At 36.3% G+C, this 25128-nt stretch overlaps 1 protein-coding gene across 1 annotated transcript; it reads left to right on the top strand.

Moving 5' to 3' along the window:
• Positions 1-3671: 3671 nt before the first annotated feature.
• Positions 3672-6790, top strand: LOC114261144 (serine--tRNA ligase). Its single transcript, XM_082900453.1, has 4 exons — positions 3672-3680; positions 3759-3839; positions 4061-4132; positions 6401-6790. Exons 1-4 carry the CDS (start codon positions 3672-3674, stop codon positions 6641-6643), a joined length of 405 nt encoding a protein of 134 aa, XP_082756579.1. The 3' UTR covers positions 6644-6790.
• Positions 6791-25128: the final 18338 nt, after the last annotated feature.

The raw sequence follows: 25128 nt of genomic DNA, 5'->3' as shown, positions 1-25128 counted from the left end.
GGCCAATTTAAACTGATTAAATTGATAAATTAAGTACCCCATTATTTTATATTAAAATATTTGTTAGTGGGGCTTGTTTTATATTTGCATTGCACTCCCCTTTAGCTCTCTTAAAACTCAAAATCTGAGTTAGACAATTGAGAGGGAGAGAGAGGCCGGCCATGGAGAGAAAAAGGTAGAGATTTGTGTAATTTGGGCTCAAGACTTGGGAATTTGAAGATCTAGCTCAAGATTTGGCTAGAGCTTGAGTGTTGAAGCTCTTAGGTAAGTGATTTCATGAACTCTTACTTGTAATTTGTAAGTTCAAGGGTTGTTTGCGATCAAGAACATGTAATGAGTTGATTTTTGTTGAGATTGAAGTCTTAGAACTCATGCATGTAAGAAATTACCTTGAAATTGCATGTTTGAGCTTGAAACACATGATTCATGTGGAGTTTTGGGTAAAGCTCATATTGTAGTCACCATTTGTACCATCTAAGTTGAGAATGATGAGCATCTCCCACATGCATGTACAAATCATGGGAGTATAAGTCTTGAATGTTGAATTTGAGCATGTTGATGATGGGTTTGAGACAATTTGGGACATGCATGTAGATAATTCATGTAATTGAGCTTCCTAATGTTGTAATCTGCATTAGTAGCATGTTAGCATGTGTAAATGTGTAATTTGAACCATTGCATGCAAGAAATGTAGATGGAAAACTGATTTGGAGCTCAAGAACACGATCTGGGAAACCCAGATTTTTGAGGTCCGCTCGAGCGGGGTAATGGCCGCTCGAGCGGGAAAATCGTGCTCCCAGCATTTTTGCAGAGTTGGATGCCCGCTCGAGCGGGACATTTCACGCTCGAGCGTGGATTTTTGTAGACGGACCTTCAGCTCGAGCGCATCTTTTGTGCAACCAGTACCTTGCAGGCCTTAAGGGTCCGCTCGAGCGGAGAATCTTACGCTCGAGCGGGGACCCTGTTTCCTGGAATTTTGTTCATGCATTCTGTGATTCGTTTTCCGTTCCCTTTCACTTGTAAGCACTCTTAGGCATGTGTTAAGCGTTGTAAATGAGTTAATGAGATAAGAACAAAGCCTAAAGAGGAATATGTGAATTAAAGAACGGATTGAACTGTTAGTGACCCTTTTGTATTCATGAAATGTGTAGGGTCAAGCTCCAGGGCGCATCCACAAGCCGATCACTGTGAGTAATATCAATATTTGAAAACTTGTCAATGTCCAATTGCTACTCCCCTATAAATATTATGAGTTGTTAATTGGGATTGTGGACAAAAGTCTGACAAGAATAAATGAATGAATGGGCCAAAGGCCGTTTGACATGAGTGAATGGGCCAAAGGCCGTTTGACATGAATGAATGGGCCAAAGGCCGTTTGACATGAATGAATGGGCCAAAGGCCGTTTGACATGAATGAATGGGCCAAAGGCCGTTTGACATGAATGAATGGGCCAAAGGCCGTTTGACATGAATGAATGGGCCAAAGGCCGTTTGACATGAGTGAATGGGCCAAAGGCCGTTTGACATGAATGAATGGGCCAAAGGCCGTTTGACATGAATGAATGGGCCAAAGGCCGTTTGACATGAATGAATGGGCCAAAGGCCGTTTGACATGAATGAATGGGCCAAAGGCCGTTTGACATGAACGAATGGGCCAAAGGCCGTTTGACATGAATGAATGGGCCAAAGGCCGTTTGCCATGAATGGAAACCCGGATGGGCCAAAGGCCAGAATGTTTGGAACTACAGTTACTTGACTTGTATTTCGTATAGTTATATATATTTTGCTGCTAAACAGAAGTATGAATTGGGCCCAAGGCCGTTTGGAGCATGTTGATCTACATATTGTTATGTAACTGTTATATTTGATATTATTCACTGGGCTATCGCTCACGCTCATTCATGTATTTGTAGGTGAGCCAAGGGAAGTCCAAACCCAGCCCCAGTGAAGTCTGCTAGGAACAACAGGAGTTTTGGGAGAGTCAGCCTTGTGCCTCGCGCATGAGACCATCCTTGCCCTTTTACTATGTACCTATGTTTTGTCTTGTTGGCAAGGACCCAGTGCATGTCTGTCCATAGTCTGTTATAGGTTGACTCGTTTTGGACGATCCTGTCTGTAATGAATTTTGTGAAACTGCACTTTTGATGTGAGTTATTAACGTATCTGAGTATGGTTTGTTTGATGTGCATATAAGCACGGCTCTATGGACAAAGTTTTTAATTTTGCTTCCGTTTGGCCCCCATTAACTCTGTTAAAATACGTTTAGAACAGTTTGAGGCCGTAGGTAATCTCATGATTACTGGCCGGTTACGTCCTTAACCCGCGGGGGCGGGTTCGGGATGTGACAGGATGGCTCCTGTTTTGTTAAAAGGGATGGGCTAAAGAAGGGCTTACAGAGCATGGATGCATCTGGTTATCCTATGGGTGAAGCCATGACAGGTAAGCTACTTAGTTGTGAGATTATTTCAGATGAATGAGGCTGAAAGCAGAGGGGAATAAGCTTCAAGATGCCATACCCTTAGTTAATGCATGACAGACTTTGATTTTTCTATCATTTAGTTAGCATGTTATTAGTTTTTATATTACACAGTATGTGTAAGAGAGGTGTGTTTAGTCTCTAAAACATGCGACTCATATTGCACTTTTCTAGTTCAGTTCTTTATGTTTCAAATGAATTTGCCAAAAATTGCAGGTGAAAATTACATGGAAATTGATGAAGCTGTAGCAAAAGAGTGGGAGCATGCACTCCTGCGAAAAACGATGGGCAAAGAGTTTAATGAGTTAAACAAGCGTTTGGAGCAGAAAGAGGTTTCACTGATGGGCTTTGTTTTATGCAGTTTTCTGCCATACATTTGTTATCATATAGGCTCAACCCTTAATGGAGAACATATGTTAAACATCTAATATGCCTTTTTTTTCTAATCTCCCGCATAAAAACTGGTTGTTGGGTCACACATCTTGAATATTCAATTTTTTCTCTATGAAAGTTGATACACCCAAAGCTAATGTTTTAGTCTGTTATTTATGACATAGGCTTAAAGGAGAATACAACTAATGTACCTCTTTTTTGAGCAAAACTGATGTTTTCGACCCTTAAAATTTTACCCAAACTACAAGGGTGGATATGCCCAGAGCTAATGTTCTAATTTGTAATGTAAATAATTCTGCTAGAGTTTTTTTTTTTTTTTTTTTTGGCTTAGGAAGCCTATTCCCCATTTTTGTCACTATTCCTTCCAAGAGATACAGCCGAGATGAAACTACAGGCTTGGGATTCTGATTTCTACAAAGTGTCTTGCTTTGCATCCTTAAAAATATATTCTTACTTTTTTAAAAGCTGCTGTTGCCTTATTTTCAAAGAATATATTGATAATAGTGGCCATTTAGTGTCATTCTTATGTCTACACACATTGATACATGTTCACATGATGCTTGTATGGGGCTGTCCACACACATTGATATCCATTAGGAGCTCAGCACTTGTCAGGGGGAAAGTATGAAGAGTGCTTCTAGTGGTTTGTTTCACACGATACATGCATGGGGCTGTCCGCTCACATTCATATCTATTAGGATCTCAGCACTGTGTCAGGGAGAAAATATGAAAGAGTGCTTCTAATGGTTTGTTGAAAGACAGAACTGATTATGATTATTATACATAATTAACGTCTGCGAACATGATAAATGTATTGATTGATTAATGATAAATGTATTTATTATATGACTTTAGGATCCGTCATACTAATTTTCCCTTTCATTTGTAGGTTCAATTGCAACATAAGATAAAACACGAGGCAAAGCAATTTCGACAATGGAAGGCCTCTCATGAGAAGGAATTGCTTCAGGTACTTGACGTTTCCCACTTATCCATGTAACCTGGGATTCTTCATTTTTAAAAAGCAAACATGTTTCACTTATAAAAGTTTTAACTTATGCATGCTTCGGATTTAATTAATCAAAAAGGAAAAAAAAAAGAAAAAGAAAGAGGCAAACAAGTTGAACATGTTATTCATGGTATGCACGTATATCATTGAATGTATTGTTGATGACGTTTTTTCTCAAGCAGCTAAGGAAGGAAGGCAGAAGAAATCAATATGAGCAACATAAACTTCAAGCTTTAAATCAACACCAGAAAATGGTAAAGATTTCTTTCGTACAAGTGCTTCAGTAAAATTATCTAGGGCCTTTCTATTTTTATTTTTATTTTTATTATCTGTGTCTGTACACATCACTAACTTCATTGAACAGTAAGCCTCGGTAGCCGATATGCTTTGAGACTCACTTTTTGTTTCCTTAATTATTCTACATTTGGATAATGCATATGAATTATCAGCAAGTTTCTAGAGCCTTTGTCAGGTTTGAAGGGCGTTACGGTTTACGGGAAATAATTTCTCATTATGTTTAGTCCAATGTTGATGATTGAAATGCTTAACCAAACCCTCTCCATCTGCTTAAGCTTTTAGATTAGTTGTCTAACAGCATTGCATTTGGATCATCTCACCTCCTACCCTCAAACATAGATACAAGTACAAGAGAGTACTAGATTTCTGCTTGCATAACAGGTGAGGGAAACATTTCTTGTACATTGCTGTCAATTGAATTGATTCTTTTTTTCCAACATCATTGTGAGGCGAGTAATTAATTCAGATGTACATGGGTAATTAATTGATGCTGTCAGTGAGCTACATTGCCCTGAATTACAACAGCCCAACAGTCAGACCAAACACAATGCCTTGACCTGTAGCAGCCCTTCATCCAATCCAATCCCCAAGATTGTTAAAACCAACACAGCAACATAACATATCAAAACAGATCAGATATCGGAGCATCCCTTCAAGCACCAAAACAGAACAGGCAGGTCAGATTTGCCTTGAGCTACAAAACCCTGAAATACCACAGCCCGACAGTCATACTAGTGTCATGTTTTGGGCCTATAATCTATTACCAGTTACTTGGAGAAGGTGAGCCACCAGATTAGGTGTAAGATGTTATTAAGATGTTATCATTACGCCCTGGACAATTAGGCACCAACCATAATTGTGACAACTGATTAGAAGAGAATAGCTCTAAATTTATAACTACTTCCATGAATGATAGTTGCCTTTATGGCTACTAAAGAATGTTGGAGCATGGACACAGATATGACACGATACGAGCACTCAGACAACTTTTAAAAAGATTTATAACATGAAAATGATAATGACTTCATTTTTAATAAATAATAGGACATGCTTGGTCATGTGTCCGATATGTGTGGGTGTGTGTGTCTAACAAGTGTCCGTGTCCAACATTGAACATGGAAACAACACCTTTTTAGAAGTGTTTCTGCTTTTTAGATGGTGGCTTTTATGGTTTATTTTCTTGGTTATAAATCTTTAGTGGCTGCGCTTTGTTGAATTTATGTTGCATGAATTACAAGATATGCTGGATATTCTTCTTGTTTCCGCAAAGAAGCAGGTTCTCATGGTCGCGATACTCTTGGGATTTTCCGAGTTCACCAGTTTGAGAAAGTGGAGCAGTTCTGCCTTACTAGTTTTAAGTTCAAATTTTATGACAGATTCTTCACTCTTATAATAATAATAGATATATTAAGTTCAAACACTCTGTAAATTTGTCTTAGCACCACCAGTACATATTTTTTCACTACATCCAAAAGCTAAAAGCCAAGAAACCCTACATGGGACTTCCAAACCAAATGATCCTCTACTCATCCCTCCTCCTTAGTCAGCAACAATGGTGTATGATACTTTAAATTTGGTCGAAATTGCCACTAGTTTTGATTTTTGATGAAACTGTTTTTCACTGGACCAGAATAATCACTGGAGAAATCTTCCTTGACTCTTAACAAGGCAATTAACAAGGCTCTTAACAAGGCAATTAACAAGGCACAAAATTTTGATCAGCCCAATTAGATCCACTTGGTTCACAAAATTTATTTTTTTATGCTTCTTTTTTACCTTATATATGCGTAACTGTTTTAAATCACATATAGTAGGTTTAACATATATGACTCTTGGGATATGCACGAGGAAATGATAACGAACTCAGAAGAGTTTTACAAAGATGGTATAGAGCTTTCCTGCCCTCAGAATTGTAGGGGAATGATGTGTATAATTTTTGGTTATTTCTTCGTTATATTCATATTTTTTTTTTTAATCTGGAGATGCTTGATAATGTTTCTTATAGTACTCATATAGATTATCTTGCCAGGTTTTGTAATGTCATGAAAGATGAGTGATTTTGGAATTGGTTGTTTTGTTTGGTTAATGCTAAAAAGTCTGCCACTTAACGCCAAAGAAATTTGAGGGTCCTATATATGGGCTCCTGCTGATGACGAATTGATTTTTCTCTATTTAATTATGCATTTTTCTTTCCTACAAATATGACATAATTCTCTCTATTGCAGCTAAAACTACCCTATCAAATTGTGGCTATTGTTTCCGGTGCTTTGAATGATGCAGCTGCAAAGAAGTATGATTTGGAAGGATGGTTTCCTGCATCCAGCACTTACAGAGAACTTGTTTCCTGTTCAAACTGCACTGACTATCAGTCCAGGAGATTAGAGATTCGATATGGGCAGAAAAAGGGTAGACTAGTAGTTATATTTTTGGATACACTAGTAGTTATATTTTTGGATGGGTGTGTATAAAAAATATTTGGTAGACTACTAGTTATATTTTTCGGTTGATGTACATGGATAAAAATTTTAAACATAATAACAAGTATTTGTTATGTCTTAAATTTTTATGCTAGATGAAATATGTACTTTGGAATTATTTGTGGATGAAAACTTATAATAGTTGTTGATTTTAATTAAACAGGTTCAGAAATGGTTGATCTATGTATTTTGTTGAATGTTCATGATTCAATTTATTTGTTGGTTTGAATGATTTTTGCAAATTACAGATTATATTGAATAAATTGGATGGATTATTAAAAATTACAGGTTTATTTTGTTGGATGTTGGCGACCAAATGTGACAATTGGCGACCAAACTAATTTTGGTCGCGAAATGTCACAATTGGTGACCAAAATTTTTGGTCGCAAAATGTCACAATTGGCGACCAAACTAATTTTGGTCGCAGAATGTCACAATTGGCGACCAAAATTTTTGGTCGCGAAATGTCACAATTGGCGACCAAATTAATTTTGGTCGTGGAATGTGACAATTGGCGACTAAGAAATTTGGTCGGCAAAAGGCAACTTTTCGCGACCAAAGTGTTTTAGCGACAAAATGGATTAGTTGCAGTAAATAAATATTTAGCGACCAAAAATTTAGTCGGCAAATGCAACTTTTCCCGACCAATGAAAATTTTGGTCGCGAATTACTTTTGCCGACCCTCAATTGGCGACCAAACTAGCGACAAAAAAAATTGGTCGCGGATAACTTTTGCCGACCAAAAATAGACTTTTAGCGACCAATTTTTTTGTTGCCAAAAGTGTTAATTCTTGTAGTGAAATTTTACTTTGGTCCTTATAATTTAATTTGAACAATTTAATCACTACACTTTATTAAGTCTAGTTTTAATTTGGTCTTTCCGTCTAAATTTTTTAATTTTTTTTCTATGTGTACACCTTTGGAGACTGACAAGTGTCTCAAAAATTGTTAATTTTTAACCTCAAACTTGAATGAATAAAGGACCAACTGGAACTAGATTTAAAGTATAAGAACCAAATTGTTCCACTTAAAATAATAGGGACCAAAGTGAAATTTGGGTCAAGCTATAAGAGTTAAAAATGTAATTAATCTAAAATTGAAGGATAAAAGATTTTATTTATCTTAACAGAAAATAAGGAAACATTGAATGTGAGGACGAATCAAAGAACTCTAGAGACTACTTTATTTTTTTGGCAATGATAAGACTAATGCAATCTTTGTGGTTAATACAATAATTTCTTCTTTCAAATTCTCAGGCACGTTTTGACACAATCTTGACCTTTCCTTGTTTGCTTTTCAAAAAATTGTGTCACTTTCTTGTTCTCTTTTGATCCTGTTTATCTTTTTATTTTAGATAATTAAACACTCTATTTACGTGATAAATTAAGATATAAAACAATCAAATGGGACATATTAGGGAAGCCCACAGCATAGGGAGTGTAGGGTTAAGTGACAGTTAGTCAAATATATTTAGCTAAAAGTGGGTATTACAAAGTCCATCATTCTTGTCATTATTAATCACTCACATTGGTCTAAATAAATTGATTAAATGTGATTGGTGGAGCATCTAATTCATGTTTAGTGAAATTTTGTAGCTGAGTTGCTGATCAAACTTAGACCTTAAGGAAAAACCATCACTAGATTTTTCTAATTTACTTAACCAACCAATCAGAGATTGCATTAGCTCCCTTACTAACTCAGATACACTTTGGCAAACAATCTTCAATTTATAGAACAGAACAAATATAAAAATATAAATAACTCAGATGCAATTTACCAAACAATCTTTTATTTATAGAACACAACAAATATACTGTTGACAACTGATATTTGGTGTTCTTGATGCACTATAACGTGACAAACGTACGCACACGAGCTTTGAGCAAAGTTTAGGCATGTCCTCCGTAGATTACCTGCAGGTTCTCGCCATCACCCTCATCAATGTCAATTACAAATTCATCATTAGAATGAAATTCAAGCACAGGAGGGGTGGTAGTAGTTTGTTGTTGTTGATGGGTTTGGGTGGTGGGGGTGGTGCATGTTATAAGAAGGGCTGGTATTGGCATTGCTTGCAATGAGCGGTTTAGCATGCTGCACAGGACGCCTGAACATGGGGAGATCCAGATGCAGATGCAAAAGATATAGGCGACCCGAAAGACTGACGGTGGACACAAGTAGGAGGCTAACAACGAAGCAAGTTTCACCAACAACGGAATTGAAATTCTCAAATCTATTTGGTACGTGTTCATCTCTCTGTCTCTCTGTCTCTCTCTGTCTCTCTCCTACAAGCAAAATGAAGTGTATATATACACTGTTTTTGTGTTTTGGTAAGAGCTAAAACGTGTCTCCTAAAAAAAAAAAACGTGTCTCGTAAAAACGAGTGTTATTAAACAAAATTAAATAATTGCCATTTTCTCGAATTTCTAAAAATACCGTGAAATCTCCTGAAAACGACTATTATTAAATAAAATTAAATAATTTCCATTTTCTCAAATTTCTAAATACAGTACAGTCTTTTCAGAAGATTTTATTTGGTTTCAGTTTTAAAATTTGCCTTTCAGAATTTTTTTTTTCATTTTCTATATATATTTTTTTTGTTTTCACAGATTTTTTTAATATTTTAAGTAATTTTTTTTTAATTTTTAGACACGCCTAATATAAATACACTTAAAAAGTATAATATTTGTGAAAAAATCTTTAAAAAATTCACTAAATACCAAATATATAAAAAATATAAAAATTTAGTACATTTTTCATATTTTTGTGTATTTATTAATTTTTTAAAGTATTTTTACACAAATATTTTACTATTTAGATGTATCTAAGTAAGGTACATCTAAAAAAATAAAAAAATTATTTAAAATTTAAAAAATATTCACTAAAAAAAATACAAAAAAAAAAAATCAATTTTTAAAAAACTGGGACCAAACATACTACAGTATTCTAATTATTTAGGTTATTAAATTGTTATTATTATATGAAGACAAGTAAAGAAAATAGGTATGTATTTTATTTTTCTCAAATAAGTCTTAGAATTGTAACACTAATACACAGAATTAAAAAATAAAATAAAATAAATATGCGCTCCAAATGTACATAATTTTGTTTAGATACTACGGGGTGTTTTTGTAAGATGGTTAAAGACTAACTTTTGGCTTTTAACTAATTTTTTGACTTTTGTGAAAAATGATTTGAAAAATTAGTAAAAAATTACTTTTTTGTTTTTTGAATTAATATTTGTTTATAATATCACATCACAATAAAATGATCGAAATACTTCACTCAACTTAAGAAATTTACTGCTTGACCTGTTTTTGGCTCATTTAACTCCTTGTTGGAACAAGGATGGTTACTCATGTAATTTCACGCGTTTTGCAAACTTTCCAAATATCCATCCACCTTTTGTAGCTAGCTGAGGAAAAAAATTTGCTGCAAAAACGCAGCTTTATTGCCAAAAGATGACCAATTTTTTGAGCAAGGATCCTATCCTTTGAATCCTCTACTTAATTTCGTACTTGATGGGTCATTGGATCAATTTTTGGTTCGAATTTTAATGATTCGAACCGTTCACATTTTAAAATTTGTTATATATATCATACCTGTAAAAAATCAAATCGATCGGATATCAAAAATTAAGTGAACTAAAAGTTTTATTAAACAATAAAACTGTTTATTAAATTTTTTTAATAAATGGTTTTTAGTTCTTCCAATATTCGATCAATTTGACTTTTTACAGGTATGATGCACATGACAAATTCTAAAATGTGAACAGTTTTGATCATCGAAATTGAGTCCAAAAGTGAATCCAATGGCCCATCAAATAGAGAGTCAAGTAGAAAAGTCAATGAGGAATCCTGCTCCAATTTTTTAGACTGCGTTTTTGCTGCCAAAATGCAGCATTTATGTGGGTGTTTGGGAAGTTTCTATTTTAGTAGGCTATTTAGTTTTTGGCTATTTTAGGAGACTAAATTTTTTATTTTTGGGAATGTAACGCCCTCAAAATGATACATATAAACCAATCATTTATGACATCCATAGACATAAGAGAATAAAATATCTTTTCATTTATCAGAGTATTCAGTACAAAATATCACATGTTGACAACAAAAGTAAATGCCCCTCGGGCTTATAACTTTCCAAGTCAATACTTGGTTGCAACAAAAGAGAGTTCTAACTCTTAACATATTATGCCCTTGGCCTAAAGTACATGTAATACAAAAAGGTAACTATAAAAAAATAAGCCTTCAGCTTCAAAATCTACCAAACTACATTTTTGGAGGCAGCATATCACCTGTACCTGAAAAATGATGTCCCATATAGGGTGAGCCAAAGCTCAGTAGAGATACGCTAAACATAATATGAGAATTAACTAAAACATTAGCATTTAATAAATGTTTAACTCATATAAACCAACGTACATCTCTTCCATAACCAATACATATTCACAACCACATTTTTATCCCTTTCCGTTTCAGTATCCAAACCAATTCATAGATATGGTTCATTGTTTATCCAAACAGTTCAAAGTGAGACTACAACTCATATTATCAATACTTCAATCATAATCAATTCAAATGAGAGTACAACTCATATTATCAATACTTCAATCGTAATCAATTCAAATGAGACTACAAACCATATTATCAATACTTCAATCATCTACGTTATGCAAACGTAATTAAGGTTTCAGGACTTTCATCTTGGACACTCCAGCTAACTTAGTTATCAATGGAGTCCATCCCCTATCTCCCCCCGAACAGGTTTGAGAGTACATCCTCTATTTCCTCCCAAACAAGATACATATGCAATGTATTTAAACGCTTTATCATATACAATGATCAATCTAGGCGCATATTCAATGTGTCAATTCAACAGTCATATTCAATGACATAACTCAGTTGATTAGTTTTAATTCACCTAATCATCATGCAGTGTCTACAACAATCAAGACTATCCTCCACCGATAACCCAAAGCAGTTATTTCTAAACAAATAAATAAATATATCAAATAGATAAATGATCAACATTTTCATAGGTGAGTGATTAATCAATTCAACTACACCATTCATTCTCATAACTTCCCAATTTCATGATTTTCAACTCAATTTCATATTTACATATTTTTCCAAATTAATTATACAAATTAATTAATCACATTTAATTAGGGCATTTTCCCATTTTCTTTTCAACTTTAGCCCTAAGGCTCAATTTCCTTAATCTTACACCAATAATCCCATTTTCCAAGGTCTCACATATACATGGAGCTTAACAATTAAAAACCCCTCTTTTATAATTTCAAAACAAACCGTAACTTTCTCAAAACTCCCAAACAATACCATTTATACAAAATACCCAACGTTTATGTCTAAACTCATAGAAAGGAGTAGGTTATCCCTACCTCAAGTTTCGGAGCTCGAAGGAGAAGAAGGAAGAAACTCAAAGTGCTCCAAATCCAACCTTTTTCGGATCAAAGTGTAGCCTAAGAAAAGCTCTACCTTTTCTTCAAAGAGACTAGGGTAGAGACACCCAAGAACTAAGTGTATTTCTAGAGAGAAGGTGTATGTAAAGAGAGAGTGTGCCGGATCTAGGGTTTTGAGGAAAAAGGGGATGAAAAAGTGAAGTAGAAACACGTTGCTGCAACTTATATACTCAAGGCTCGCTCGAGCGAAGAAGTGGTCGCTCAAGCGACCAGACACAAAAGAACCTCGTTCGAGCGCAAGAAGCGTCGCTCGAGCTAACAATGCGAAGCTTCAGGTCTGCAATGCAGAAGCACGCTCGAGCGCAAGAGTTCTCGCTCGAGCGAAGAAACTCAAAAACATAGTCCTCGCTCGCTCGAGCGAAGGAAAGCTCGCTCGAGCGAAGAAACACAACCTTCAGGTCAAAAAGAGACGTAGACGCACGCTCGAGCGCAAGAGTGCTCGCTCGAGCCAAGAGACACACTACTCAAATCTTGCTCGAGAACCCTGGCTCAAGTGAAGGAACTAAAACCCAAAGCTCGCTCGAGCGACAAAAGCCTCGCTTGAGCGAAGAAACCAAAAATCTGGGCAGCAACTATTTATTTCAAATCACATCCAACCTATTACAAACCTGCCCAATACATTCCAAAACTCGAATACAAAGAATTAAAGGATGGAAATGCGATATAGACAACAACAATCATGACGGAACCCAAGTCCGGAATACAATAAACAATTGAGGGAAGATAGTTGAATTTTTTTGGGAAGTTATAATTCACGAAGAATTTTAAGAAAAATAATTTTATGTCGTTTTAGTTTTTAGAATTTTCTTTTCAGAAAATTTTATTTGTAGTCTTTTATTTTATTTTTTATCATGTCAAAATATTAGTTTATTTTAAAAAATTAAAGACTAAAATAACTTGAATTTCTTATTTTTTCATTTTCTTCAAATTCCTTAATAATAATATTTTTGAAATATAATAATGGTACTATTAAAAGATAGTTTTGAAAAGTTAATATTTTTTAAATGTAATAATTGTACTAATAAAAAAAATTAAATTCTCAAAAGAGACTAAAATTTTGGAATGAAAGGAGTATTATTAATTATTGTTGAGTAATGTTATACACATGGAATATTTATTTATCTTTTAAAGTTGAAGTGTAATTATTATTAGTTAATTTCCGTTAATTTTATTAAATATTAAAATACTATTAATGTAAATTACTAAATTTATTTGTGAAATATTTTTATAAATAGGTAACATTTGATGTGATCCCGCTGCAAATCATTGGCCATTTCTCTCCATTTCGGTGTCTCCTAGTTTTAAAACATAATGTAAAGCCTCTCGATTTTATTGAATAAAGTTGATGTGGGTTGCGATTAATATCTATTTTAAAAAAAAACGAAAAAAGGGAGAAGATTTGTTTGAAAGCTTGCACAGAGAGAAGGAGAGAGAGAGAGGGTAGGGCGTAAAGTAATACGATCACATGTAATTCACGAAGAATTTTAAGAAAAAATCATTCTATTTGGTTTCAGTTTTTAGAATTTTCTTTTTAAAAATTTTTATTTGTAGTCATTTATTTATTTTTTAACATCTCAAAATATTAGTTTTTTTTAAAAAAAATTAAAGACTAAAATAACTTGAATTTCTTATTTTGCCATTTTCTGTAAATTCATTAATATTAATATTTTTGAAATATAATAATGGTACTATTAAAAGATAATTTTGAAAAGTTAATATTTTTTAAATGTAATAATTGTCCTAATAAAAAAATTAAATTCTCAAAAGGGACTAAAATTTTGGAATGAAAGGAGGATTATTAATTATTGTTGAGTAATGTTATACACAAGGAATATTTATTTATCTTTTACAAGTTGATGTGTAATTATTATTAGTTAATTTCTGTTAATTTTCTTAAATATTATAATATTATTAATGTAAATTACTAAATTTATTTGTGCAATAATTTTATAAATAGGTAACATTTGATGCAATCCGACTAGAAATCAATGGCCATTTCTCTCCATTTTTGTATATCCTAGTTTTAGAATAGAATGTAAAACCTGTCGATTTTGTTGCATAAAGTTGACATGGGTGGCGACTAATATCTATTTAAAAAGAGAAGACTTGATCGAAAGCTTGCACAGGGAGAGGGAAAGAGAGAGGGGGTGGGACGTAAAGTAATACATTCACATGTAATGCACGAAGAATTTTAAGAAAAAATCATTTTATTTGGTTTCAGTTTTTAGAATGTTCTTTTTAGAAAATTTTATTTGTACTCTTTTATTTTATTTTTTATCATCTCAAAATATTAGTTTATTTTAAAAAATTAAAAACTAAAACAACTTGAATTTTTTATTTTAGCATTTTCTGTAAAGCCATTAATATTAACATTTTTGAAATATAATAATGGTACTATTAAAAGATAATTTTGAAAAGCTAATATTTTTTAAATGTAATAATTGTACTAATAAAAAAATTAAATTCTCAAAAGGGACTAGAATTTTATTAAATATTACTATATTATTAATGTAAATTACTAAATTTATTTGTGCAATATTTTTATAAATAGGTAACATTTGATGTGATCCCGCTAGAAATAATTGGCCATTTCTCTCCATTTCTGTGTCTCCTAGTTTTAGAATAGAATGTAAAGCCTGTCGATTTTGTTGCATAAAGTTGAAATGGGTTGTGATTAATATCTATTTAAAAAAAAAAAGAGAAAAAATGTAACAAGTTGAATCAAATTGAATTTATACTTTAATCTCAGTTGGGGATTTATTTTAAATTATTAAACTCCATTCATTTTGGACCCAATTTATTGAATTGTGACCCATTAGTAACCATGTAGTAGTGTTGTGGTTTTATTATTATTATTTGATTACCATAAAAGAGTTGTGAATATTTATGGTGTGTACCATTAAACGAAATATATTTTTGTGGTGAGAAAATATTATATTTACTTTTGTCATTAAAGATGTTGAAATGTATTTTTTAATTGATATATATATATATATATATATAAATATATATTGGTGTGTATACATATATAGTTAGATATTTGTGGTTACATATTTGTTTAGGTGTATATATCTATAAATAGTAACCAAAAAAGGATTTTTTGTTCAACTTTTAGGAGAATGCCGTGAGGAAGAAAGAAAAAAAGGGTTTCAATGTTTGTTTTTCATGGGTTTGATCTAGTGTAAGTCATTTTTGACCCTTAGTGCTTTGGATCAAAACGTAGAGGGCGAAAAAGGCGTCGTTTGGCTCCGAGCAGATTTAATTTATGTTGCCAAAAAAATTTGAAAGCTTCTTGGCTTAAGGTAGGAATTTTTCCTACACTTCTTTATGCACTTTTACTTGATTATATGGAGCTTAGAGTTGTATATAATTTAATTAGAATTTTTGAAAAATTTGTGATTTATTTGCTTAAAAGGGACATTTTGAGAAAAATAAAGAGTTGATGCCCAAATTGCGAAAGTGTAAACTTGGAATATGTTTGTAAGGTTATGAAAGAGCTATGTTTTAAATTTGAAAAAAAACGGATTTTGATTCGATCAGTTTTGAAATTTTTACCGGTTTGCGACCAAAAGAGCATTTTTAAAGAAAACAAAGGAATTATGTTTTACTTCTGGGACTTTTGATCACAATAGGATATAATGCCTGCAGAATGAGTTTGGAAAGAAAATGATGTTTTCTTGGGCATTAACGGTATTATTTTGCTTAATGTATTTGTTGGAATAAAACCAACATGGTTAGAAATGGACATTGAGAGGTTACCGGACGTGATTGTGACAAGAAAACTAGTGTAGTTGTTCATATTTGATGAGATATGGAATAGATTGTATTTATCGAATTTTTTAGAATTTAATTGTTTAAATATCTGTTTAGAAATATCTGTTTTGGGCTATCTGTGGAAGATAGCCATGATTGTTGTAGAAATGCATGAGACTTAGGTAAATTGAACCACATTCCTCATTTGTTGCATTGGACATTGCATTACATTCATTTCATTGGAAATGTATCTGTTTTTTAGAAATGTTTGGAAATGTATCTGTTTGAGAAAAGATGAATACTTAGTGAATCTGGGTAGGAGATGTAGAACTGCGTGGTTAGTTGTTGAGCCTTCCAGTTTACTGGTAAAAATGACAGTGGTAGTGCATTAGGGCCTACTTGCAGATACTCACCTAGAGATTCACAGAGCCTGTATTCATGTAACATATATGGTTTAAAATGGAAATGGTTTTATATCTGTTGTTGCATCTCAGCATTACATGCTTTATAAAAAGAGAGATAAACTGTTTTATCATGAGCATGGCATGAGCATACTCCTCTTTAGTCTTGTCATAGTCCAGATGTTGTGTAGTATATCTCTACTAGGCTGTGGCTTACCCTATAAGAGAAACCATTTCAGGTACATGTGATATGTCTCCGCTAAGGCACTGACTTGGGAAGACTCGGAGCTGAGGCTTTATTTTTTTTTTATTGTTATTTGTTGAATGTAAGCCCAGGGCTGTATTTGCATTGAGTTGAAACTCCATTTTGTGTAACCAAGAATGTTCTTGGATAAATTTGTAAGCCTGTAGGGCACTCATTATCTATTTGGCTTCCATTTCATATTTGTTGTAAAATGCATGCTTGGGATTGGAACTTGGGCATTGAGATGTGAACAACATGAATTTGGCATTTGAGATTAAATGGAAATGGATGTATGGAATAATTAGCTATAAATATGTGTTTGTCTATCAGGTGGGTTTGTTGTATAGATATATATACCTTGTCCAAATTTTTGGGGTGTTACAACTTGGTATCAGAGCGTACTGGGTTCGAATACTTTGGGTACGTGGGGAGTGGTTAGTACCACAGTGGGTTTATCCCGCTTGATAGAGATATCTGTATGATGAGGTGCTATGTGATAACATACTTATGTAATTATATGGGTATGGGGTTTGATTTCTGAGATGTTCATTGGGTCTGCGAGTTCCTGGAACTCCAGTCAGAAAATCACTTGATCATTGCTATTTTTGATTGGAACTCTAACAACATCATGGAACAATCATTATCTAGAAAGAAAATCTGTATGTGCTTATGTGGAATGAATTAACTGTTGTCCATTGCCTTAAGACGTGAGTGAGTTAGCTTCGACACAGTAAGAGGGGACAGGACAGGCAAATGTGGCTGAGCTAGCTGGGCAACAGGCCATGGGTGCTTTGGCACAAGAGATAGCAGGGGCACTGAACATACTGAGGGATGAGAACCTAGCACAGGCCCCAACTGCCCCAGTTGCAGAGACATGACCACTCCTGCTAAAAAGGGAGTTCTTTCGAACCAATCCGGATATTTTTGTGGGAGATCCTAAGGAGCCACTGAAGGTTGATGAGTGGCTAGAGCAGACGGTTAAGACGTTCGAGATGCTAGACATTGAGGACGATGCTCTGAGAGTGACCTTGGCATCTTTTCAGCTGAAGGGAGAAGCGGGTCAGTGGTGGAAATACGCGCGAGGACGTATTAGGGTGACCTTAGAGGCCTTTGTCAACACCTTTCAGGAGAAGTGTCTATCTGCTACTATCAGAGAGAAGTTAAGGGAACAGTTCAAGAACCTTAAACAGCAACTTGGCACACCGGTGGCGGAGTTCAAGGCCACTTTTGCTAGTTTGTCCAAATTTGCTCCTGAGCTTGTGGCGATAGAAGAGCGCAGTTGTATCGAGTTTGAGACTCGACTGAGAGATGAGCTTGCCTACTGTGTGGGCGGGTCTATGACGAGGGAGAACATCCATCTTGTTGAGGTAGCGACACATATGGAAACCTGGTTAGGAGCTGGAGAGAGAGAGAGATGAGGGGTTTCAAGCAAAGAGGCTAGGAGATGCAGGGTGAGACCTGAGATAGCAAGAGGCAGAGGGGTTTTGCACCACAACAGTCTCATGGGGCACAGTCTAGGTCCACTTTTCCAATGCCGAGTTCAGGGGCAGAGAGAGGTGGCCAGGGAGGATTTTCTTGTTTCAAGTGTGGCTAGTTGGGTCATAAGTCTTTTTCTTGCTCACAGAAGGAGGGAGGACAATGATTTTCTCCGTCTTCAATCCGCCCACCGAGCTAGACTCAAGGGAGGGGGCAGTGTTTGACTTGCTTTCAGTGTGGACAAGCAGGACACATGAAGTGGTATTGTCCATAGTTGGGTGGCACACCTGGTGCATCTAGATCGAGGCAGACTCAAAGTCACCAGCCAAAACAGTCGGCACAGGCCTCAAGGGCCACTCTAGGAGCCTTTTCGGCTAAGTTTGTACATCCGGCATATGCTCTGAGAGGGGAGCAAGTGGATCAGAGACCTACCGGGCGTGTGTATGTTGTTACCACACCAGAGTTAGTACCAGCACCTTCGGTTGTGAGAGATACCTTCTTGTTCTGCAATTCTATTGCCAATATATTGATTCACACAGGTTCATCACATTCTTTTATCTCGTGCATTGGGGTTAGAGTTGGCTCGGTTAGCATTGCCACTCTGCGTAGAGTCACCGGTTGGGGGTGAGATTGTGTTAGAACAGGGATGTCGGGGTTGTGATATAGAAGTTTTCGGTCGTCGACTTCCATTTTCTTTTGCTTTGCTTGATATGTTGAGTTTTGATGTTATACTAGGTATGGATTGGTTGTCTACGTATCAGGCTGTTATAGACTGTTACTGTCAGAGGGTTACTGTGTGTACCTCGAGCGGTGACTACTTTTATTTCTTGGGAGATTGGGTTGATAGGGCTTTGTTGCCAGTTTGTGACCCGCATGGTCGGGGCGAGCTTAGCCTCTTTTGCTACATCCTTGGGGGCAGAGAGTGATCTAGTTCGAGTTGAATTGTCGAGGGTAGTCTGTGAGTACCTAGATTTCTTTCCTAAGGATCTTTCTAGTGTCCGGCACGACACCGATTTCCATGGCTCCGTATAGGTTTGAACCTGCTGAGTTGAGTGAGTTGAAGATTTAGCTCCAGGAATTGCTAGACAAGGGTTTTATCCGCCCTAGTACTTCACCTTGGGGAGCACTGGCCTTGTTTATGGACCTGATGAATCGGGTTTTTCGTGAGTATATTGATCGTTTTGTGGTTGTCTTTGTTGACAACATTTTGATTTATTCACCCTTTGAGGAGGAGCATGAGGAACACTTACGGGTTGTGTTGGAGTTGCTTAGAGTGCATTAGTTATATGCTAAGTTCGAGAAGTGTGAGTTTTTGCTGAAAAAGGTGAAGTTCTTGGGCCATGTGGTATCTGGGGAAGAGGTGACTGTCACGACCCAAATCCGTCTCTATGGGTTTAGCACCGTAACCGGCCAATGATCCGTGATTACCGAAGGCCTGCTTAACAGTAAAACAGTAATACAGAGTACAGGGTCTGGCGGAAGCCAAAACTGTAATTAAAAGATGTCCAATGAGCTGTGACAGTCTGTATGCAAAAAGACTTTTCATAACACATTCACATCCAGAACAAAAACAGTATATACATGCATCATATACAATCATATACGGGTATTCAAGTTAGGGACCCAAATCCCTACCATAACAGTGCAGTAACAGTCTATACAAAATAGAGACAGAAAAGGGGGAATCTAAAACACCCCGAAGCAGCCTTAGCTTGGCAGCACTGGGAACCTCGCAGTGAGGCACGTTGGTTGGCTTGACAAAAAGGGAGTTTAACCCAACGCCCCTAGCTCTGATCCGGTGCTTGGACACCTACATATATATATATATATATATATATATATATATAAACAGTGAGCTAAAGCCCAGTGAATAACATATGCGTAAAGAGATTAAGAATGAATGTCCTTTCAGTATTTAAAATAGTCATTTGAACAGTATATCAGTTATTCGATCATAGCAGTCATAAGTGGTACATCCAATAGCAAACAGTACAGTAGGTCTTATTAGACCGAACAGTCAATTGATGGCCATCATATCAGTAAACAGTAGTAGTTCCAAACATGGGAACCGACAGAGATCTTTGTAACAGCAGTAATAACAGTTCAGTAACAGTATATTGCTATGGATGCCATGAATACAGTTCGCAAATAGGACAAGCATTCATTCAGTAAACAGTGTCATTTCATTAAGCAGTACAGTCATTTGTTCAAAAAATAATCTCAATTGAACATATCTTTACAACATTGTTACTCATAGAGTTCTGGGCTACAGATAAGCTAATGCGCGTCCTCGGATGCCAACCCTACACAGTTACAGGATGAACACACACTAAGTCACATACTTGGGAATCGAAGACTTAGTCCCTACCTAGACTCGGTGTGGTTCTACATCAATATCCTCATTAAGATGCCTTAAACTAGGCTTAAGAATGCCTAGGATGAAATGAGGATGCAAAGATGCACTTTTCAAAATTTTGCTGAAACATGGGTCCCGCTCGAGCATGGGTTTCCCCGCTCGAGCGGTCATGCAGACAAAAAAGCCCCGCTCGAGTGTGACTTACTCCGCTTGAGCGGACTGCAAAAGTACTGGATGGGTGAGATTCACACTCGATGGGCGCTCGACCTCCGCTCGAGCGTGAGACACAATTCCTCGCTCGAGCGTGCATTCCCCCGCTTGAGCGGACTGTAAACACATGTAAAGTACTGGATGCACGCATTTCCCACTCGAGCGTCACTTTCCTCGCTCGAGCGGACTGCATGAACACAAAGCGTACGCTCGAGCGTGGAGTTCCCCGCTCGAGCGTGAGTCCAAAATCTGGAATTTCCAGATTTGAACCTCAAGCTCAAAACCAACTTTAAATGTACCAAAAACGATCATTTTGGGCTAATTTTCTAGAAAACACTTGTAAACTCATAATATGGCATGTTTCAAAGATCAATTTGAGAAATCAAAGCCGAAAGGTAGTTCGATTGAACACAAATTTCAAAGAAGTTTTCATGAACATGAAAAACAATGCAAATTCAACACATGCATGGGTTTCTAGGAACTCCAATGCTACAAAACAAGATCAAATGCAATGTTTAACTTCAAAACATGGTGAGTTCATGGATCAAGACTAAAAATATGAACATGCATGAAGAAATCCTCATGAAATAACTTCAAAACTCAACAATATGAACATGCATGCATGATTCAAGCTTCAATTCAACAGTTTAAGACCAAACTATGACCTTAGGCTCCTATCTACCATGAGCCATGCAAGAACTAACTTGAATTCACATACAAGAAAGTAAATGTCCTACCTTAGGTCTTCAATTTCAAATGTAGAAGCTCAATTATGCAAATTTTCTTCAACTCTCTTAATCTCCAAGCCAAAACAAGATGAAATCAAGCTATCCCCTATCTCTTTCTCTCTCTCTAGCCGGTTTGGTATAAGGAAATGGCCGAGGAAGAGATATGAATTAAGTCTCAAATGTTTTATGAGATGGCCCACTAACATGGCATTTTGGTAAATAAGTCCAACTAATGCGATACAACATTATTTAATCTAATTTAATCATACAAAATCAAATTTCAATTAAATATACCATAAAATCACATAAATTCCAATTAGCATAAAACATTAATCAATTTCGGATTCGGCCGCCGATAAAGCCTCCAATTTGCAGTTTAAAACATAAAATATGAACAGATAATTTAACGGTCAACAGATAGAAATGCATTTAAACTAATACACTAAATCAATCAGTTCAGAATTTCAGTCAATCAGTCAGTTAACATGCTTAATCATAGATTAGCACTAATCAGTGGGGAGGGTTGTCACAGTCTCCCCTCCTTACAAAGAGTTTGGTCCTCCAAACTCAAATTACCTTCATTTTGGAAGAATACTAGATCCAGAGGGAACAGTTCAGGATATCTCTTGATCATATCGTCTTCCCTTTCCCAAGTGGCATACACGCCACCATGGTTTTGCCAATCAACTTTCACTAACGGAATCTCTTTGTTCCTCAACTTCTTGATCCGTCTGTCCACAATCTGAATAGGCTGTTCTTCATAAGTGTAGTCATCACTTAGCACTACACGGGTAGGCTCAATCACATGGAAAGGATCCCGGAGGCAATCCCTCAATATTGAAATATGGAACACGTTATACATATGCTCCATTTCAGGAGGAAGCGCTACTTGATACGCCACCGGATTGATTTTCTTAATAATCTCATACGGTCCGACATATCTCGGCGCTAGCTTACCCTTGACTCCAAAACGAGTCTGGCCTTTCATCAGTGTTACTTTTACAAAAACATGATCACCTACTTCATACTCTCTGTCCCACCTTCGGACATCCGCATAACTTTTCTATCGGCTTTGTGCAATTTTCAGTCTCTGTTGGATTAGTTTCACCTTTTCTGTGGTTTCCTATACAATCTCGAGCCCAAGCAAAGGCCCATCTCCAACTTCTGCCCAGCAGGTAGGAGATCGTCATTTCCTGCCATATAAAGCCTCGAAAGGTGTCATACCAATGCTTGAATGAAAGCTGTTGTTGTAGGCGAATTCAGACAGGGGTAAGTGGCCTTCCCAATTTCCCTAAAAATCCAGGACACACATTCTCAATAAATCCTCCAGAGTCTGGATGGTTCTTTTTGACTGACCGTCTGTCTGAGGATGGTATGCATTACTCAGTCTCAGTTCAGTACCCAATGCTGTCTATAGGCTTTGCCAAAATCTCGATGTGAACTTCGAATCCCTATCAGAAACAATGGACACAGGTACTCCGTGCAATCTAATAATCTCATCAATATAAATTATAGCCAATTTATCCGCATTATAAATTGTTTTGACAGGTAAGAAGTGAGCAGATTTAGTCAGTCTATCAATAATAACCCAAATTGAATCCATACCTTTACTGGAGTGAGGTAAACCAACAATGAAATCCATAGTGATATGTTCCCATTTCCACTCCGGTATCGGTAAGCGTTGTAGTAAACCTGCGGGTCGTTGATGTTCGGCTTTAACATGTTGGCAATGAAGACATTGCGACACAAAATCAGTAATCTCTTTCTTCATTCCTGGCCACCAGAAATTCAGTTTCAAGTCTTGGTACATTTTCGTATTCCCTGGATGGATAGACAATTTCGAATTGTGGCCCTATTGCAGAATTCTTCTTTTCAGTTCAGAATCACTCGGTACATACAATCTTCCTTGAAATTTCAACACATTATTCTCAAATTTTAAATCCGGCCTCAGTTTGGATTCCCGTTCTTTGATGATCTTCCTCAAGAAGTCATCCTGTTGCTATTTCTCTTTAATCTCTTCAATCAGTGCCGGTTGAGCAGAAATAGCGGTTATGGTTCCACCTTGTTCATGCAAAACAATCTCAATTTCAAGTCTTTCAAGGTCACATAGCAATTCTTCCTGCCCGGTGAGTAAACAGGCTAAATTTCTAATCGATTTCCGACTCAGTGCATCAGCAACGGTGTTAGCTTTTTCTAGATGGTACAAAATTTTCAGGTCATAGTCTTTTATTAGTTCTAACCATCTCCGCTGTCTCATGTTCAGTTCTTTTTAGGTGAAGAAGTATTTCAAACTCTTGTGGTCTGTATACACCTCACATGTCGCCCCATAAAGGTAGTGACGCCAAATTTTCAATGCAAACACTACTGCAGCAAGTTCTAAATCATGGGTCGGGTAGTTCTTTTCATGTGGTCTCAGTTGTCGGGAAGCATACGCAATCACTTTCCTATTCTGCATTAAAACACACCCCAAACCCTTATAAGAAGCATCACTAAATATAGTATAACCATCCGTACCTGAGGGTAGGGTAAGAATTGGTGCAGTCACCAGTCGAGTCTTCAACTCTTGAAAGGCTGATTCTCTCTGATCGGTCCAGTCAAATGACATCCCCTTTTGAGTAAACTATGTCAATAGCCTAGAAAACTTCGGACTTCGGTAACATTTGTCGGTCTAGACCAACTCACTACTGCTTCAATTTTCTGCAGATCAACTGAAATTCCATCCTCACTGATCACATGCCCCAAAAACATAACATTGTCAAGCCAAAATTCACATTTAGTCAGTTTAGCATACAGTTTCTGTTCTCTTAGGGTCTGTAGGGCAATTCTCAAATGATGTTCATGTTCCTCCGTGCTTTTGGAATAAATTAAAATGTCATCTATGAATACAACAATAAAGTCATCGGAGAATGGTTTAAAAATTCGGTTCATAAGGTCCATAAATACAGCTAGTGCATTTGTAACTCCGAAGGGCATAACAAGAAATTCGTAATGTCCATACCTCGTTCGAAAGGCAGTCCTTTCAATGTCCCCTGTCTTGACTTTCAACTGGTGGTATCCATATCTAAGGTCAATTTTGGAGAACACTTGGGCACCCTGTAACTGGTCAAACAAATCATCAATACGAGGCAATGGATATTTATTTTTCACTGTTACCTTGTTTAGTTCACGGTAGTCAATGCAGAGTCTTAGTGAGCCGTCTTTCTTTTTCACAAATAAGACTGGCGCGCCCCACGGTGAAGTACTGGGCCTGATGAACTTCTTATCTAATAGTTCTTGTAGCTGAACTTTCAACTCTTTCAATTCGGTAGGTGCCATTCTGTAAGGAGCTTTAGATACTGGCTGTGTACTCGGAATCACATCAACGGTGAACTCAATCTCCCTATCAATCAAATCCCCTGGAAAATAATCTGGAAAAACATCTGGGAATTCTCTGACTATAGGAATATTGTCCACATTAGTTTTATCATCAGTAGGTACAGTCAATACACAACACAAATATCCTTTACACCCCTTTTTAATCAGTTTAAAAGCTTTCATGGATGAAATCAGATACGGGGAAGGTACTACTCCAACTCTGTTAAACACAAATTCAGACAGTCCGGGTGGACGAAAAACAACTTGTTCTGTTACACAGTCTATGGTAGCATGATATTTTGTTAACCAGTCCATTCCCAATATCACATCAAAGTGATCAATATTCAGAGGCAATAAATCAATATACAGATGAACATCCCTAACAATAATTTCATATGCAGGGTACATATAAGCACAAGTCATGGATCCCCCAACAGGTGAAGATACAGCTAACAGATAGTTCATGGGTTCCAAT

The sequence above is a fragment of the Camellia sinensis genome, chromosome 13 (genome assembly GCF_055761805.1).
Source record: "Camellia sinensis isolate YWXY chromosome 13, ASM5576180v1, whole genome shotgun sequence".
NCBI classification, from domain to species: domain Eukaryota; kingdom Viridiplantae; phylum Streptophyta; class Magnoliopsida; order Ericales; family Theaceae; genus Camellia; species Camellia sinensis.
This window is presented reverse-complemented; position numbering and strand designations above follow the sequence as displayed.

What these genes read in the sequence shown, in the direction of transcription:
- LOC114261144 (XM_082900453.1), top strand. An exon ending in ATGAGAAGGAATTGCTTCAG is followed by an intron (nt 3,840 to 4,060) that starts GTACTTGACGTT and finishes TTTCTCAAGCAG; the next exon opens with CTAAGGAAGGAAGGCAGAAG. An exon ending in TAAATCAACACCAGAAAATG is followed by an intron (nt 4,133 to 6,400) that starts GTAAAGATTTCT and finishes TCTCTATTGCAG; the next exon opens with CTAAAACTACCCTATCAAAT.